General features: G+C 41.0%; 1 protein-coding gene across 16 annotated transcripts in view; it reads left to right on the top strand.

Moving 5' to 3' along the window:
• Positions 1 to 19931, top strand: part of LOC106603804 (disks large homolog 2) — a 325722-nt gene that overhangs the window by 146398 nt on the left and 159393 nt on the right. For 14 of the 16 annotated variants that reach the window (XR_006769672.1, XR_006769671.1, XM_045717317.1 and 11 more), the window contains 2 exons: positions 6520 to 6603; positions 8364 to 8525. Coding sequence is in view for 14 of the 16 variants with exons in the window: in XM_045717317.1 (XP_045573273.1) it covers positions 6520 to 6603; positions 8364 to 8525 (246 nt within the window). In the remaining 2 variants the exon portion in view is untranslated. The remainder of the gene's footprint in view (positions 1 to 6519; positions 6604 to 8363; positions 8526 to 19931) is intronic. The other 2 variants (XM_045717307.1, XM_045717311.1) reach the window with 2 other exon arrangements.

The following is a 19931-nucleotide window of genomic DNA, read 5'->3' as shown; positions in this document are numbered from 1 at the left end:
CCAAAAAGTTTTGGGACACTGTAAAGTCCATGGAGAATAAGCGCACCTCCCCCCAGCTACCCACTGCTCTGAGGATAGGAAACACTGTCATCACTGATAAATCTACGATAATCGATCATTTCACTAAGCATTTTTCCACGGCTGGCCATGCTTTCCACCTGGCTACCCCTACACTGGCCCACATCTCAGCCCCCCCTGCAGCAACTTGCCCAAGCCCCGCCCGCTTCTCCTTCACCCAAATCCAGACAGCTGATGTTCTGAAAGAACTGCAAAATCTGGATCCCTACAAATAAGCTGGGCTAAACAATCTGGACCCTCTCTTTCTAAAATTATCTGCCGAAATTGTTGCAACCCCTATTACTAGCCTATTCAACCACTCTTCCGTATCGTCTGAGATGCCCAAAGATTGGAAAGCTGCCACGGTCATGCCCCTCTTCCATCCTGCCCTGCCTTTCTAAAATCTTCGAAAGACAAGTTAATAAACAAGATCACCGATCATTTCGAATCCTACCGTACCTTCTCCACTATGCAATCTGGTTTCCGAGCTGGTTATGGGTGCACCTCAGCCACGCTCAAGGTCCTAAGCAATATCATAACCGCCATCAATAAAATACATTATTGTGCAGCCGTCTTCATTGACCTGGCCAAGGCTTTCGACTCTGTCAATCACCGCATTCTTATCGGCAGACTCAATAGCCTTGGCTTCTCAAATGACTACCTCGCCTCGTTCTCCAACTACTTCTCAGATAGAGTTCAGTGTGTCAAATCGGAGGGCCTGTTGTCCGGACCTCTGGCAGTCTCTATGGGTGTGCCACAGGGTTCAATTCTCGGGCCGACTCTCTTCTCTGTATACATCAATGATGTTGTTCTTGCTGCTGGTGATTCTCTGATCCACCTCTACGCAGACGACACCATTCTATATTCTTCTGGCCCCTCTTTGGACACTGTGTTAACTAACCTCCAGACGAGCTTCAATGCCATACAACTCTCCTTCCGTGGCCTCCAACTGCTCTTAAACGCAAGTAAAACTAAATGCATGCTATTCAATCGATCATTGCCCGCACCTGCTCGCCCGTCCAGCATCACTACTCTGGATGGCTCTGACTTAGAATACGTGGACAACTACAAATACCTGGGTGTCTGGTTAGACTATAAACTCTCCTTCCAGACTCACATCAAACATCTCCAATCCTAAATTAAATCTAGAATCGGCTTCCTATATCACAACAAAGCATCCTTCACTCATGCTGCCAAACATACCCTCGTAAAACTGACCATCCTACCGATCCTCGACTTCGGTGATGTCATCTAAAAAATAGCCTCCAACACTCTACTCAACAAACTGGATGCAGTCTATCACAGTGCCATCCGTTTTGTCACCAAAGCCCCATACACTACCCACCATTGCGACCTATACGCTCTCATTGGTTGGCCCTCGCATCATACTCGTCGCCAAACCCACTGGCTACAGGTTATCTACAAGTCTCTGCTAGGTAAAGCCCCGCCTTATCTCAGCTCACTGGTCACCATAGCAGCACCCACTCGTAGCACGCGCTCCAGCAGGTATATCTCACTGGTCACCCCCAAAGCCAATTCCTCCTTTGGTCGTCTTTCCTTCCAGTTCTCTGCTGCCAATGACTGGAACGAACTGCAAAAATCTCTGAAGCTGGAGACTCATATCTCCCTCACTAGCTTTAAGCACCAGCTGTCAGAGCAGCTCACAGATCACTGCACCTGTACATAGCCCATCTGTAAACAGCCCATCTATCTACCTACCTCATCCCCATACTGTATTTATTTATTTATCTTGCTCCTTTGCACCCGAGTATCTCTACTTGCACATTCATCTTCTGCACATCTACCATTCCAGTGTTTAATTGCTATATTGTAATTACTTCGCCACCATGGCCTATTTATTGCCTTAACTTACCTCATTTGCACTCACTGTATATAGACATTTTGTTTTCTTTTGTTCTACTGTATTTTTGACTGTATGTTTTGTTTATTGCATGTGTAACTCTGTGTTGTTGTATGTGTCGAATTGCTATGCTTTATCTTGGCCAGGGCGCAGTTGCAAATGAGAACTTGTTCTCAACTAGCCTACCTTGTTAAATAAAGGTGAAATAAAATAAATAAATAAAATAAAAACTAGATACTATTCTCAGTCTAAATTGACCATAATTAGTACTTGTAAAGTTACTGCCATCAGAGGTCTTATGACGGTCAAAATTAGAGCTTTCAAAAGTCTGATATTTACAATTCAATAAATAGGTTCTAGCAATATTTGTTTTATTTCCTTGCCTGTTTGCCTGTGAGCCAATGCCACAGATGTTAGAAAATTGAGACAAGATATTACGTGTGTAGTAAATCTGAGTAGGTTGATGTGTATGATATTGGATGTGATTTAGTGAGAGTGTGTACAATGTCTGTATAAGAGTACGACTATAATGTGTGCTGTCCAAATAAATAATCACTCTGCCAATTTGCATGGTTGAGTGTCTATGTGTGTAACATGTAGTGCGTATAGCCTTAATATTCATGATGATAATTGTAATCCATATTGTATCACCATCATAGTTGCATCATAATTACCTTTAACATCATTGAAAAACACATCCCAGCATTTCCATAGCAATTGACGTTTCACACGATCATGAAAGAGACCTTGCATTACTCTAGAGACGGCTTCACTACAGTACAAATGTATTCCGTAGAATATGTTATTATTCCCCAATGTCCCTACTCTGATATCTTCCCCTTGCTTGTTATAAATATATATAAACTTGAAGACAAATACATTAAAAAGATAGAAAAACAAGAAACATATTAAATTATAAAAGAGTTCTCAACAATAGAGAGAGAGGTGAGAGAGGGAGAGGAGAGAAAGAGAGAGTGAGAGAAGAGAGCGAGATTAGGTGTGTGTGTGTATGTATAAGTGTGTATGTGTAAGCGAGCATGTAAATTAGTACGTGTGTGTTCATATCCACTTCATAGTGCTCAGATATTTGTACAGTTCCCATGCTTTCTTTTTTTCGTAACCTGAAGTCCCAGTAGAATTTAGTACAGGCATGGTGTTATGGAGCTGTCTTGGAATAGCTGTCCATCTATAAAGAGTTTGTCCACAATGAGAAAGGCACGCTTACCCTTCTCCCTCTGTTGCCTCTGTACCGGATACAGTCTCTTATGACGTTTATTTATCTCCCTTGGAAATTGGTCATTGAGACCGAATTTGGTCCCTTTAAGCTCCCTTCCCCTGTTTTTGATCAGCTCTTTTTGTTGGTAGTGTTCAAATTGTTCTATGATCGGTTGGAGACCCTTGGTCTTGTCGCTCCGAGCTCCAAGTCTGTGTACTCTGTGGAAAGCCACCTTGTTTACAGTCTATAGGAAGTTTCAAGGCGGATTTCATGAATTCTCTGATCGCGCCCTCTGGATTATTGGATGCGTCCTCAGGAATCCCAGAAAAAAATAGATTTTCAGCCATGCTATGATTCCGTGTGTCCAGTAGCAACTCCTTCATCACCCTGTTTTTCCTGAGTAGACAATCCATGTTGGAATCGTGGATTTTAGCCTTGGCTGTGAGTGCCTTGTTCTCTCCTTGGAGTGTGAGAATGTCACTCTGGCTAAACTCCAAACTCCCCCTCAGCCCTGCTAGCACTAGCCTCTACTTCAACGGTAAGTAAATCTTCTGTGTCTGTAGATGAATCAGTTTTTTTTTTTTTTTGTCGGGTTAAAGTTCTTTTGTCAGGTAGTCGGATCTTTCCATGATGGAGTATGTTGTTCCTCCATAGCGTAAAGCTGTTGGTACACGTCAATTTCCTTCAGGATCTCCTTAGTATCCAGGTTGGCTCTTTACTGCAACCAGTTGTTTTACAAAAAGATAACAATGAGTCTTTCCCACAACGACAACAGGTGTCTGTAGTACAGCCAGCTAGCACTCACGGAATCCACGCTAAAACACGTTTGGTATTCGTATTTAATTAGTAGCGGTTTTGTTTTAATCAAAATTAACAAACCGAGTGTTTTTCCAGCATACAGTCTGGTCTAAATCGCTTCAATGTTTCGGTTTTATGTTTGCTAGCAAGCTATCGAGGTGGTTGAATCCAATCCTTTCTTTTACCTCAATTTCAACTTGTTTTAACATCACATTGTTGTTTTTAGCTGTATAGATTATGTATTTTTTATGTTTTTGGTGTATTTTGAATGTTTTCAGACGATGCAATTAATCACAATTGAAAGTGTGAAGGTAAAATTACAAAAAGTTCACTTGAGTTAACTGATTAACTCTGACAGCCCTAACTAAAAACTCTAACAAACTCTAAAACTAGCCCAAATTAACAGTGGACTAATGAACAGCATACTAAAATATAATTTTGGAGTGAACTATCTCCTAACTATGTATACATTTCCGATGCTTTGAATAAAGACTTTTCACTATACCACCATCCTCTACATGTATTGAGTTTGGCAAGCATCTTTTTGTATGCACACACACTCACTGTTGTCAATGGTGGCTCAAGATGACTCATGTTCAAAGGGAGAAACAGCTTAGCTAAGCTCTGCTCTTTCTGGATGATGTCTCAATGATTTTGAGAGGTTCTGGCAGCCTGAACATGTAGGCCACTATAAAAAGTCAGTCTTAATGGGTAACACTTTACATTACCTCACTCTAATGCAATATAGCTATTCCAGAACTACTCTGGTAACCAGAATGTTGTTAGTTACAGTACTCAGCTGCAGATTGTAGCTTCACAACTTGCCAAATGCTTGTTTAAAGTAGTTACTGTTGCAAAGTTTAGTGGTTACTTGTAATACAAAGACATTACAATCCTGGTGGTAGTATATGTGTTATATCCGTCATACAGTATCTAAACAACTTCAAGTAAACTGTGCCTGCTTATGGGTCTACCACACATTAGCATATCACTGCATCGGTATACTCTGAGTATACCAAACATTAAGAACGTCCTAATATTACCATACCCTGTTCAAAGGCACTTACATTTTTTGTCTTGCCCAATCACCCTCTGGATGGCACACATACGCAAGTCTCAATTATCTCAGGGCTTAAAAATATTATTTTAACCTGTCTCCTCTCCTTCATCTACACTGATTGAAGTAGATTTAACAAATTACATCAATAAGGGATCATAGCTTTCACCTGGATTCACCTGGTTAGTCAATATCATGGAAAGAGCAGGTGTTCTTAATGTTTTGTATACTCAGGGTACCTCTGCAGAGGGATGGAATGAAATGCAATTATACCCAAACAGAAAAAGAATGTGACAAAGAATCACAGAATACTTTTAGGGCTAATAAGATTTCTGAGTAACGCTTTACATTACAGTGCCATTATTACTGTGTAACTACTCATGTCATTACAATGTAAGTAGTATTGTAACTACTCATTAAACACTAACCCTTTCTTTAGCCGTATCCCTAAGTAACCCCGAAGTACAGTGTAATAATGAGTAATTACAATATTTGTTTTGCTGTAATTACAGGAATAATTACACTGTAATAAGTGCACTGGAATGTAAAGTGCAACTGAATTTCTTCTGGTCATGGAAAAGCAACCCATACTACTTTTAATTCCTTCTGAAAATTCGTATGTGAAATGATTTGCCTCCTTTATCTGCTCTCTTTGTTCATCTGGAGTGGCCATGTTGTCACAGGGTAACCGGGCACTGCACTCGGCTCCCCACATGCACCCCTCTCCTGTGTGTGTGTGTGTGTGTGTGTGTGTGTGTGTGTGTGTGTGTGTGTGTGTGTGTGTGTGTGTGTGTGTGTGTGTGTGTGTGTGTGTGTGTGTGTGTGTGTGTGTGTGTGTGTGTGTGTGTGAGAGTCGGCATCTCAGTGCTCTTACGTGCACTGTTTCCTTTTTCCGTTTGCATAACACATTTTACTGAGTTTACATGCATTCCTGAGTTGGACAAATGTGTTGTTTAACTTGAGACACAGTACAATTTCAAGTCCTCTCAACTTAGAGATTGAAAGATATCATCAGCTGAAGTATACAGGGGCCCGTATGTATCATCTATCTCAGAGTAGAAGAGCTAGGATCAGGTCCTTCCTGTCCATAATGATCTGATTCATTATGAGGCAAAGATTCTCCTAGATCAGCACTCCTACTCTTAGACATGTGATATATACGACCCGGCTCTCCCTTGGGAAAGAGGTCCTCTGATACAACAAAGTTCATTTTGATGGTAAAATGGATTCAGCGGTATGTTATGATAATTGCACATAATTTTGGAATTCAAATCATTTCTGTGGCCATAAGATAATCTTTTGCAGTTTATGCCACTTGCTAGAAGCTTTTATCCAAAGCAATAGTATGTGTATGTGGAATTGTAACCAAGGATGCTTGGCATTGGCGGCACCACGATCTTACCAGCTGAGCCATGCCTGTACCACATATAGAATGGAGATGCCTAGCAGACATTTTGTATTGTTGTGCAGATATCATGTTAAGGGTTTCCCCCTTGTGGTCAAAGCTAGAATGCTCTCTCTTGTCCACAGAACAGGCCGGCAGCGGTGCAGGGGTCCCCACACACTGGCCCGCCCCCGGCATGCATGAACCCCGCCTTGATGAGCACTCCCTGGGTGAGAGAGTGGCCTTCACACTGTCCCTCAGGCCCCATCTTCATGCCATCCTTCTCCCCATGCTTCAGGCAGGGCACCCATCCATGCCACTCGCATGCCACTAGCCACTCTTGTGCTGTACACAGAGATGACTTCACTGCTTTCATATCATATCATAAGGGACTCAGGCCTTGGGGATATTGTCCCTCATCACTCCATCAGGATCAAATAGGTTGACATTAGGGACAGTATACAGTATGCTTGATGATTATAAGGGACGTACAGTATTAGCTTGATGGAAATATATTTATTCGATACTGTTTCGAGTTGGTTTGAACATTTTAGAGCTATGTGGGCATATACACTGAGTATACCAAACATTAGGAACACTTTCCTAGTATAGAGTTGCAGGTTTTCCCTCAGGACAGCCACAGTTCATCCGGGCATAGACTCTACAAGATGTCGAAAGCGTTTCACAGTGATGCTGGCCCATGTTGACTACAATGCTTCCCACAGTTGTGTCAAGTTGGCTGTCTGTCCTTTGGGTGCTGGACCATTCTTGATACACACGGGAAACTGTTGAGTGTGAAAAACCCAGCAGCGTTGCAGTTCTTGACACAAACCAGTGCGCCTGGCATCTATTACCATACCCCGTTCAAAAGCACTTAAATATTTTGTCTTGCCCATCCTCCCCTTCATCTTTGCTGATTGAAGTGGATTTAATAAGTGACATCAATAGATTTGTTCTTAATGTTTTGTATACTCAGTGTATATAGTTGTATTATTCAAAGAGTTATCCTAGTAGGTTTATAATAGACAGATTTGCCTGTTTTTTTAAGGCATGACTATAAAAAATGTTACATCCAGAAACACGTCATGCGAAAAATCAAGCTGAATTAGTTTGCCATGATATGACCTATGTGTAGGCAGGAAGACAGACAATCAGAAGAGAAAGGAAGCGTTGTCTTGTTTTGCCATAAGAACGATATGGTAGCATACTGTATTCCAAGGCAAGTTCAGAGAATCAGTTCATCAAGACACTCCTTCAGTCATTTCCTCTTGTTATTGCTACCAACTGTAGCAATGTTCACCTGAGCCAGGATTCAATCCAAGGCGAGTTGTCAGCAAGTGCACTGCACTTGACTTTTAAAGGTCATTCATGCTCGAGCTGCCTTCCTCAGCTTTACCGTGAATGCCATCTCCGCTAGGGTGAGGGAAATTGTATTTAAATGCAATGCATCTGTCAACAACACGCCTTTGATTGAATCCCGATGCTAGTTATTCCACAAAAAGGCACTGTGAAAAGAAGTGCAACTTTCCCACTTTTCGTTCCAATTAGAATTAGGCTACCATGTTTCAGTCCACATGTTCACACTTACATAGGCTGTCGCAGATTCATGCTCACTGGCAAAGACCTCCCTTACCTTCTGTCCCCGAGATCCACAATGGGACACAGCTTTCACTCTCATTTCACAACGGTTTAGTAGTGGTGAAGCAGTGCCATATGAACTTCATGGGTAGAATTAACAATCACAGAGGATGTGTCATCATTCATTTCATTGGGCCACAGAATTGGGCTATATGTACATGAAGCCTAGTCAATGTATTATGTGAATTTGTAACATTTCTCTACAAGTAGCATGGTTCACAGTGGAATTTAAATGTATGTCAATCTGTTAGTTATCGTCATTCTGATGGTTTCTTTATTCTTTTCCTCTGTGCTCCTTTTGTCCTTCCACCGCTTTTCCTCCTCTCTTTCTTCCTCTTCCTCCTTTCTAAAGCAGTATCGCTATCAAGATGAGGACTCTCCACCTGAGCACGGGTTCCCGCGGCTGACCAACGAGGTGCGCGCCCCTGAGCTGGTGCACGTGTCGGAGAAGAACCTCTCGGAGATTGAGAATGTGCATGGCTACGTGTCCCACTCCCATATCTCCCCGCTCAAGGTCAGCAAATGTCCTGTCCTGCACCCACAACCCAGTGAGCAAAATTGGTTTAAAAAAAGTAATTTCTACAGCAAAACTGTGCCAACCAGTTTTTCTCACTGGGAAGCCCCTGACGAGAACTTGCCAAACCACACCATGCGTGGCTGCCAACATGGTGTCCCTCGTTCCCCTCTTTCCTCTCCCTGTTAGCCTTGTTCTCTTTCTCTCTTATCTCTCCCTTGTTTTTTCTCTTTTTCTCCCTATCTCTTCCTCTCATTCCTCTTAGCCATTCCCCCTCTCTCACTATCTTGATTAATTCAAAAGCTATTGTGGTTCCTGTCCTGAGTCTTCGGTAAGCCTCTCATAACTAGTGCAACTCGGTGCCCTATTGCTAACAAAAGTACGTCGTCATGTTCATTTCATTAGGCACCAAATGTAAGGAAATGGACTGGAATAGGGAAGGACTACCTGGAATTGTCCAGTAAGAAACTCTTAAACATTGTCCACTCAAAAAAACGGTGCTATCTAGAACCATTGAGGGTTCTTCATCTGTCCCCAAAGGAGAACCCTTTGAAGAACCCTTTTTGGTTCCAGCTAGAACCCTTTAGGGTTCCATGTAAAACCCTTTCCATAAAGGGTTCTACATGGAACCCAAAAAGGGTTCTCCTAAGGCAGTGGTTCCCAAACTTTTTATAGTCCCGTACCCCTTCAAACATTCAACCTCCAGCTGCATACCCCCTCTAGCACCAGGGTCAGCGCACTCTCAAATGTTGTTTTTTGCTGTCATTGTAAGCCTGCCACACACACACTATATGATACATTTATTAAACATAACAATGAGTGTGAGTTTTTGTCACAACCCAGTTCGTGGGAAGTGGCAAAGAGCTTTTATAGGACCAGGGCACAAATAATAATATAATAATAATAAATAATTTTGCTCTTTATTAAGCCATCTTACATATAAAACCTTATTTGTTCATCAAAAATTGTGAATAACTTACCACAGGTTAATGAGAAGGGTGTGCTTGAAAGGATGCACATAACTCTGCAATGTTGGGTTGTATTGGAGAGAGTCTCAGTCTTAAATAATTTTCCACACACAGTCTGTGCCTGTATTTAGTTTTCATGCTAGTGAGGGCTGAGAATCCACTCTCACATAGGTACGTGGTTGCAAAGGGCATCAGTGTCTTAACAGCGCGATTTGCCAATGCAATAAACTCTGAGTGCAGCCCTATCCAGAGATCTGGCAGTGTGACTTCTGATTAAATACAATTTTCACAGAACCGCTTGTTGCAATTTCGATGAGGCTCTCTTGTTCAGATATTGGTAAGTGGACTAGAGGCAAGGCATGAAATGGATAATGAATCCAGTTGTTTGTGTCGTCCGTTTCGGGAAAGTACCTGCGTAATTGCACACCCAGCTCACTCAGGTGCTTCGCTATATCACATTTGACATTGTCTGTAAGCTTGAGTTCATTTGCACACAAAACAATCATACAATGATGGAAAGACCTGTGTGTTGTCCTTGTTAATGCAGACAGAAAAGAGCTCCAACTTCTTAATCATAGCCTCAGTTTTGTCCTGCACAATGAATATAGTTGCGGAGAGTCCCTGTAATCCTAAATTCAGATCATTCAGGCGAGAAAAAACATCACCCAGATAGGCTAGTCATGTGAGAAACTCGTCATCATGCAAGCGGTCAGACAAGTGAAAATTATGGTCAGTAAAGAAAACCTTAAGCTCGTCTCTCAATTTAAAAAAAACGTGTCAATACTTTGCCCCTTGATAACCAGCGCACTTCTGTATGTTGTAAAAGCGTTACATGGTCACTGCCCATATCATTGCATAATGCAGAAAATACACGAGAGTTCAGGGTCCTTACAAAGTTAACAATTTTCACTGTAGTGTCCAAAACATATTTCAAGCTGTCAGGCATTCCCTTGGCAGCAAGAGCCTTTCGGTGGATGCTGCAGTGTACCTAAGTGGCATTGGGAGCAACTGCTTGCACGCGTGTTACCACTCCACTATGTCTCCCTGTCATGGCTTTTGCACCATCAGTACAGATACCAACACATCTTGACCACCAAAGTCCATTTCATGTCACAAAGCTGTCCAGTACTTAAAAAATATCATCTCCTGTTGTCCTGGTTTCCAGTGGTTTTGCAGAAGAGGATGTCTTCCTTATTTGACGCCCCATAAACGTAACGGACATATACCAGGAGCTGTGCAAGGCACGCCACGTCTGTTGACTCATCCAGCTGTAACGCATAGAATTCACTGGCTTGTATGCAAAGCAGTAATTGTTTCATAAACATCTCTTGCCATGTCACTGATGCATTGTGAAACAGTGTTGTTTGATGAAGTCATTGTCTGTATAGTTTTTTTGGGCCTTTTCCCCCAGCATTGTTCCAGCCATATCCGCGGCAGCAGGAAGAATAAAGTCCTCCACAATAGTATGGGGCTTGCCTGTCTTAGCCACTCGGTAGCTCACCATATAAGATGCTTCTAGCCCATTCTTATTTTTATTTTGTAATTTTTTTATTTCACCTTTATTTAACCAGGTAGGCCAGTTGAGAACAACTTCTCATTTACAAAAAGCAAAGCAGTGTGACTCAAACAACAACACAGAGTTACACATGGAATAAACAAGCGTACAGTCAAAAAAATGGTAACTGTTGGTTAATGGGATCTGTTGCTTTTATACGTCTTACTACTCGAAAGTCGTCTTTATTCTCGCCCAAAAAACATACCGTGGCATATTTTTCAAATTGTCGTGTTTCGTTTCTAAATGTCTGCGCAAGAGTGAAGGTTTCCCACGTGAGAGTAACGGTTAATGTGATTGGATGTTAATTATTTGACTAGGCTATCTGTATTTGACATTGTGTTGTTATTTCGCTGAACACTAGATGGTTTAATTTAATTTTTGGCAGTGAAACGAGGCTACTCAGGCGAGAAAAAAACCTCACCCAAATGTATAAATTATTATTTATTTATTTATAATAAAAAAAAAAGTGAATCACATAGCCCTGACGGCTATGGAGACAGCCGAAGAAGAACCCTTTTGTAACCCTTTTTTCTAAGTGTGTACTACATGCCCTAATGAACATGACCCATATGTTCAATGACTAAAGGATCTCTTTTTTCTTGAAATGAGATGTACATGGGCTGTTTTATATCTGCAATGGATGCATTAGACTATTTTAGAAAAATGTATAACGAAAGGTTATGATTTAATTACTTTTTAAAGGAATATATTTAAGCAGTAAGGCCCAAGGGGGTGTGTTATATTTAAGCAATAAGGCCCAAGGGGCTGTGGTATATGGCCAATATACCACGGCTAAGAGCTGTTCTTATGCACGACGCGAAGCGGCATTTCTGGATGCCGCCTCTAGCTGTGGTATATTGGCCATATAACACAAACCCCCAAGTGCCTTTACTGCTATTATAAACTGGTTACCAATTTAAATAGAACAGTAAACAAGTGGTATATTGTCTGATATACACACGGCTGAAATGCACTCGGCTGAAATGCTATTTCAGCCAATCAGCATCCAGAACCTAAACTTCCCGGGTTTATAATACACTTGGTAATGTACGTCACTCAAAAGGTTATTTAACATGTATTAGCACAAATGTGCATTATTAGCATAAATAACAGACATTGCTGCTGTGGAGAACATTGCTGTTATGCAAAAGTGTGGGGGGGGTGTCTGACGTGCTTGACCACATGGAAAAAGGATTTATACATTCATTGATTCATGTTAAATAAAGTCCTCCATAGATTTGTTGATATGGCACTCAAACAATGAGAATATACATTTACATTTAAGTCATATATTAATAAGGAGATTACTTTACAAGCCAATTGCCAAACTATCTTGTATTTTACTCAGTCATGTTCATTCACTTCCCAAGTGTTTCCTGATTGTAATAAAGTAGATGAACAGCAGGTGGCGGTAAGTGCTCAGTTTTAAATAAGCCTCATTAAAACAACCATTGTTGCTAGAACACTATTGGGTGAAGTTTGCCTAGATACTGATTTAGGATCAGTTTATAATTTTCCCCACTAGTGGTTAAGGTTTGGATTGAAGCTGATCGTTGATCAGTACCTAGGGTAACTTTACCCTGGAGCTCAGAACACAATGCGGGCCAGCTGGGGACAATGTGGAACAGAATGTGAACCAAAGGAGAATGTATATACGCTAAGCACCTCTGACCAGTACAAACAGCATGCACAGTTTTAGTAGAATGGCCCATAGGGCAGTAGCTCGTCTCCTGTTTCTGTAGCACCCCCTGGACAGGACGTTAGTGAATTGCAGGGGGTAGATTGTCGAGTGACAATATATTTAGATTTGTCCCGGATTTCATTTTAATTTGAATTAAGGTGTGCTTGAAATAAAAATAAAAATGTTAGAATACTTTTGTAGAAAACTGTCAATGTTCGAATCTGACTATAGTCTAATCTTTATTTATTTGTATATTTTTTTTAAACAAAGGTAAAGCAGCAGAGAACTTATGTTCATATTCCACTAATAGGATTCATGTTTAATACTTAATTATTACTAGATAAAGGTGCCACAAAATAAAATACATTCTATATATTTTCTTTTCTTCAAAGTAACACACCGGCCTGCAGTATATTTAATTGAATACTTGGCTGACTGATATAATATCTTTCCTGTAAGGGTCCGGTTCTAGGCCTCCTCTCTTGACCCCTGTGTATCTGATGTAATAAAATCTTTTGTGGGCTTAGAAGCCTCAATTTTATTTGGAGATTGTGTTGGATACTATTATAGACTGCCTTTTTAGTCTCCACATTCCCTATCTCGTTCAGATAAAGAAATATCTGATGTGATGGGCATTACCCTGAGCCTACTTTAGATTGTATTGTGAGGAGATTAGGCAACAGATCAACTTGTTCTTTTGTCCCAAATGGCACCCTATGCCCTATATAGTGCACTACATTTGACCGGAGCCCGATGGGCCCTGGTCAAAAGTAGTACACTATATAGGGAATAGGATATAGGAGCCAATTTGCAATCTGTGACACGTAAACTGAGAGGGATGGAGGAGAAATCACACATACTGTAAGCTTTTTTCTCTCTGTGGGTATGTGGGTAACCTTGCCCTCAATAGCACAGATTCAAATGTCACAAAGAAACTCAGTATTCTAGTCTGGTTTTGATGAAAGTGACGACTCTCTTTCATAGCTTAGAGTGCCTGAAAATCTGCAGCGTTATCACCAATATTTTGCAAGGTTATATTATTATTGAGTTGGACGTGACAGCCCAGTGTCTGGATGATAGCAACTTAACAGCTGACAGGGAATTGATCAAATGCTGCCCGTCCCAACTCCACTGTCGCTGATAGAAGGGCTCAAAACAGGGATACCACATATCAACGGAAGCAGGTCTTGGATTTGAAACAACACTGTAACACAAGTGGGCCAATATCTGCCATGACAGCCGAATGGAGTCGTTGACAGGCTGTGGACAAAAAACTCAATGTTGTTGAGGAGATTTTGAAATGCAGATTCATTATGTACTGGTAAGCTTTGATTCGGGTAAATTCAGACTATTTTTCCAACCGCGTGGTTCTTTCTCTTTAGTCAGTCCCTAAAACTCAAAAGGAAAGGTGAGTTTCTACAACGATTGCATGTGTAGTTAGGTTAGTCTGTTGATTAAAATGGGACTTTGTAAGGGATGTAACTTTGCGGCACATTTGCTGCTTTTCCATAATTTAGTATTTTTCTTAGAGAACTGGCGTTGGAATTCTGTGTGTTTTATGTTTAGCAGGTTGCATTGGAAACTGTTATTCTGATATCAATTTTATTCAAAGCCAGCTGGGACTGAGCCATGAGGAATAACTTGTACTCCCCTCCTACTTGTGTCACAGCATCGGGTGAGAGTACGACCTATCTTGGTAATTCTGCAGGTAAGAGCTAACTTGCGCTCACCAGGCCGTTCTCCTGGTTTGGCACGGCACTTAGTTACAGTGACTAGCATTTAGCAGTGCATAAGAGGCACTAGTTTGCTTTAGGGTTTGGGTGGGTTATAGGGTTGTGGTCTAGGTTCACTATATTTCGAGTTCTTTGGGAAATGATAACTTTGTTAAAACCAACATACAAATAGAAATGAGGACAGCCGCTGCTGGTGCTATAGCATTAGAGGGCCAGGTTAACTAAGCATTTTTTACCAGAAGTTTATCTGTTGTCTGCCTTCCATTCCCTTAAAAACAGTTAAGGGAATGAAACAGTTGCAGACTTTGGACATGACTAAATCTGGCCCTAAGGGAGCGCTTCTTAGAGGCTCCTTCCTCATTGGCTCATATGCAGGAAGTAAGACTCTCTCACTTTCTCTCATCCGCATTCAACCCTAACATTGCTCTCCTGCATTCTCATTTTCGCCTTCTCTCTCTCTGGCTCCCTCCCTCTCTTTTGCCCTCTGTGGAGTATGACTGTGTACCCCCATAGCCTGCAGCTCCCTATCTTTATGTAATAATCTCTCTTTTGTCTTCCTAACTTGCGAGTGACGTTGTCTTTTACTTCTTACCTGCAGCCTGCACTGGTTACTCGTTTTGATCTTACATACCCTGGTGTGACTGCAGCAAACTACCTGGCAAGTTTTTTTCTCCCTTTTATCACTGGAAAGTTTGTTTTTTATTTGATTTCTTTACAGTGCTTTTGGGGTCCGTTGATGAGCCATGCATGGGGTTCACTTGACTCTTTTCGTTCTACTTGAAAGGTAACATGTGGAATCGGATGAATTTGTTATCTTTCTATGTGATCCCATGGATTTATGTGCGGTCAGTCCTGTTGAATTCTGTATCTCATAAGCCTCTTTTTACCCGAGGAATACCACATGTGTTTGCGACTCATTTTCAGTGTCACCTAAACACAAGTTGTATTTGTTTTGCCACCAGTCATTCATCTATGATATTCTGTTTGGTTGATCAGTGTCACAAAGTAACAATTGTTGTCTGTTGTGCGTACTGCATTTTAGCAGACACGCTTATCCAGAGCAACTTACAGGAGTCAACTCAGGGATTTGAACCAGTGACCTTTCGTTTACTGGCACAATGCTCCTAACCGCTAGGCTACCTGCCTAGGGACAGGTTATTGCAATTATATTTATTTGTTTTTGCTAGTGCTCCCCCTCTTTGTTTTTGTTTCTTCTCACTACATAATTGGTACTTCCATCTCAGTGTGGAAGTAGAATATTATCAAAGAAATGTTCAAAAGAATATTATGAAATGAAAATTCCTGCGTATCATTTGTTTCCTCATTTCCCATAATACTTTTCTGTTAGTCATCATAAACAATGGATTTGACAGTTACAGATGTAGGACATTAATTTGAGCCAGTTTGCTTCAGCAAAATAATCCTGCAGCAAAAGGAAATTTGAATTATTATGTGAATTAATATGAATGGACATTTTTGTAGGGGTTGATACATTTTTCTTTAGGGCAAATCAAGTCTGAAATTTCTAAGTGGAAATTCCAAACTTTAGAAGTCTTTTTGATAAGCAAATACACTACAAGTCAGCAATAAAAGAGTGATAAAATTAAGATCCCACATCTGTAGATTAACAAAAATGTGAATTACACTGATTGAGTTATTTATTTCCAGTGAATAACAACAATTTTTTAATTAATATGGTTTTTCAATGGCATTTTCAAAGTGATACTATACTACTAATTGCTCAATGATCCTCAACGGTGATTTAAAGCCTAGTTGGCCCATCCTTTATCATCCCACATCCGACAACAGAGACATTAGGTTAGGGAGAGGCAGTCTCACTCACATCTGCATAGCGGTCAGAGAGAGGGGTATAAGAGCTTCTTCTTCAGACAGGCTATGGTCTGTGTGTTTCTGTGTCTGTCTGTCTGTCTGTCTGTCTGTCTGTCTGTCTGTCTGTCTGTCTGTCTGTCTGTCTGTCTGTCTGTCTGTGTATCTGTGTTTGTGTGACATTGCCAGACTTGTGTCCCTATCTGACCTACATGATCCTTCCCCTAATCCCCCTCCTCTTCTCCGGGCTAACCGATTGCAGCCATTTCCTCTGCACTGTTCTTGCCTCTTTTTAAGTAACTATTGACTTTCGTTGGATGTAATTTTCAGGCGCAGCCGCTCCTTTGTGGCACCCCAGCAAACCTAGTGTCAATCCTTTATGTAGAGTGAGAGAGGGGTGAATTAGTGAGAAACGCAGTTCTATTATATTATGCATGAGTCATGGCCTGGCCAAGGACTATGAATCTGTGCTTTCTCATTTGTTTTCACTTAGCCTTGGGACTTTCAATGAAAAATAGCTTTAATGCTGCGGTGTAATTGCACAGGCGGGAGAGAATTGAGTCTTGTCTGCTGAGATTGGAGTCCTCCCTACTTGCCTTGCTCTGAGCAAGGCGAACAGTATTTGATATGGACTAATTCAGAAAAGATGTCGTCATCAGACAGGCTCTCCATCTTGACTCCCTGTTGTCATAATTACTCCACAGACTTGTTATCCCCAAGATCGGAGGCCTTGATTGGCTCATGCCGCTTCTCTGATTTAACCTCAGTTATTAGTATATTCTCTTTATTTAGATGGAAAGTCCCAAATGAGAGGGGGAGACAGGTAGGTCCAGGCATACAGATATAAAGCTGCAGGCAGGGTTTGAATCCACAAGGGGCAATGTGTGGTCCGTAGTCAACAGTGCTATGACTAGCCAGACTCCAGCATGAGTTTTGGAGTTTTAAGGACAGCATTGCTGCCCAACATGGCTCATCAGAGCATATATTTGCACTTATAGACATTGTTAGTGTTTTTTGTTACTGTATAAAGAAACTCCAGTTCATATAGTTAATTTGCAGCATACTGTACCAGAGTGTACACAAGTACCACAGTGTATCACAGAAGGTCTTCCGGTGGGTTGCAGTCAGAGAGGGTGAATAGCATCAAGTAGAGATCGAAACTTCTATCAGTTATTAGTTCAAACCTATCGGACGACCTAACATGTTTGGCATTAGCATACTAATTGTTTTCTCGTCAGAGTTGAAATACAACCATAGTTGTTGACCTTGAAGTGAAGGCTTAATTAAAAAAATATATATTTAACAATATATTTAACTAGGCAGGTCAGTTAAGAAAAATTCTTATTTACAATGACGGCCAAACCCGGACAATTGTGTGCCGCCCTATGGGACTCCCAATCACAGCCAGATGTGATACAGCCTGGATTCAAAACAGGCACTGTAGTGTCTTAGACCGCTGCGCCACTCGGGAGTATGATATGACTATGGCTGAGGGGGAAATTTGGAAATGAACTCGTTAATATATCAAAATCTTTTCTTGAGGTCTTAAATGTCATGGTCGACGTACCAAGGCCACTTCTCAATTGGCACCCTATTACCTGTAAAGTGCACTACTTTTGACCAGGGCCCATGGAGATCACTATGTACGGAAAAGGGTGCAATTTGATACGCAGCCCCAGGCACATGAGTATTCTGGACACACACAGTAAACAACATCTTCCTACAGCAAAGACGGATGTACCAATGGTTTCTCCTTGAGATGTGTACCAATGACCACCACATCTTTTCTTTACTGTTATACCTGTATGTGGCTTGATGCAATAACGGATTTGCAAATACATGAGTGATTTAAAACCTATATAGCCTTATGTGAGGTTAAGCCAAAATTGATTTGTGTTCAAATTTAATTTAATATGAAATGTCAATGTGTAATTGATCTCATAAGTGCTCACACTGGTTGAATTCCAATGGCCTGAGAAACACTGAATCAGAAAACGTCAGATATTTACATACAAGTATGACAGGTTTGTTATTTTAACCATCTATCAACAGATTTGGAGTGACATGTGGCAGATATGATATAATGTAAATTATAAACTGGGTGGTTCAAGCCCTGAATGCTGATTGGCTGACAGCTGTGGTATATCAGACTGTATACCACGGAAAACATTTATTTTTACTGCTCTAATTATGTTGGTAACCAGTTTGAAATAGCAATAAGGCACCTCAGGGGTTTGTGGCACTCCGCGATGTGTCGTAACTAAGAACAGCCCTTAGCCGTGGTATATTGGCCACATACCACACCCCCTCATGCCTTTTTGCTTAATTCATTTAGGTTAGTGTTTGCAGTTGAAAAGGCTACACAGTAACTGTCTTGTTAAACACCATATGCTCACAAGGTCACCTTCACCAAAGACAGGACAGGAGGATGAATATTTAAACAGCCACCCTTCTTTTAGTTGCATTAATTGGAAAGAAAACAATCTGTCTGACTTGGTTCTTCTGAGAGAGATTCTTTGAAATGCGGTTGTCTCCTCTTTTTCGCCAGCAGCCTTGTTATCAAAGCAGCATCCGTCTCAATCAAGCAAGACCAGGCATTAGGTGTTCTCTGGTAGGCTTGAAAGGGAACGTTTGTCTCATCCAGACTTGTTGACTCAAGACAGTGAGGTCACTGATGTGATTTTATGAGTGTGTCAAGGGACCTTTTTTGAGAGCTTTTCTGGCAATTGTATTGCCAATGCAGCTCTTAGGAGACCTCTAGGAATGATTCTCTCATCCCTCTACACAGCTTCAACATCATGTCACTTTGTGTTGTAATTACAAAGCTCATATCCAAAGTTGCTGTACCATTCAATTCATCAAATATGAGTGGTAAGCTATTTTTACTGAGAAGAAGCATGTTATGCCCTACTGGAAATTGTACACAAGACTAACGTTCCATTTACAATTCTAACAGATTCCATGGCATCTGAAATGACTTGATAATGTGTTTCAATACAGGGAACTAAAACTGCATTCCAAACTTACTTTTCAGGTGTTTGTGAAAGCAAATATTTGCATTTTATTATGTTACAATTCAATTTGTGTTCAAATAAAATGTGTTAATATGTAATTATTGTATTTCCAACACGGAAACATTCACATTTCCAGTAGGGATCCACTGTGATTGTGTTTAATTTCTATGTCAATACAATCTCTTCTTACCTGGAAATCTGTCGGTGCCCCAGTAGCAAAGACTGTAAACAATAGACGTCATTCGACAGCTGTTGCTTAGTAACAGTTGGACCCAAGCCAGAGTATTTTGATAATCAGATCTGAGGTTAGTTCTATCTTTGACCTTGTTACCAATCTGTCACTAATTGTATCTGTGGCTGCATGGAACCTGAGCTATTGCTTCTATGCCTAGAGGGAAGGCCTTGATATGCAGTGCCATTGTCCCGGATGGATGGATGGATAAGGTCGTTGCTGTAAAAAAGTAGTGTATTCTTATTCAACTTACCTGGTAAATAAAAAATTAAATGAAAAGTAATTTTGAGGTGAACTGTGCAAACAGCTTTGGTGATGTAGTTATTGCTAATTCAGAAGTTCCTGCTGATATTCACTGTCTACATGCACCCTTTGTGTATGCACACATGTGTATGG

This window comes from Salmo salar, chromosome ssa04, assembly GCF_905237065.1.
Source record: "Salmo salar chromosome ssa04, Ssal_v3.1, whole genome shotgun sequence".
Taxonomy (NCBI): domain Eukaryota; kingdom Metazoa; phylum Chordata; class Actinopteri; order Salmoniformes; family Salmonidae; genus Salmo; species Salmo salar.
The sequence above is the reverse complement of the archived record's forward strand: the minus strand, read 5'-3'. Positions and strand labels throughout refer to the sequence as shown.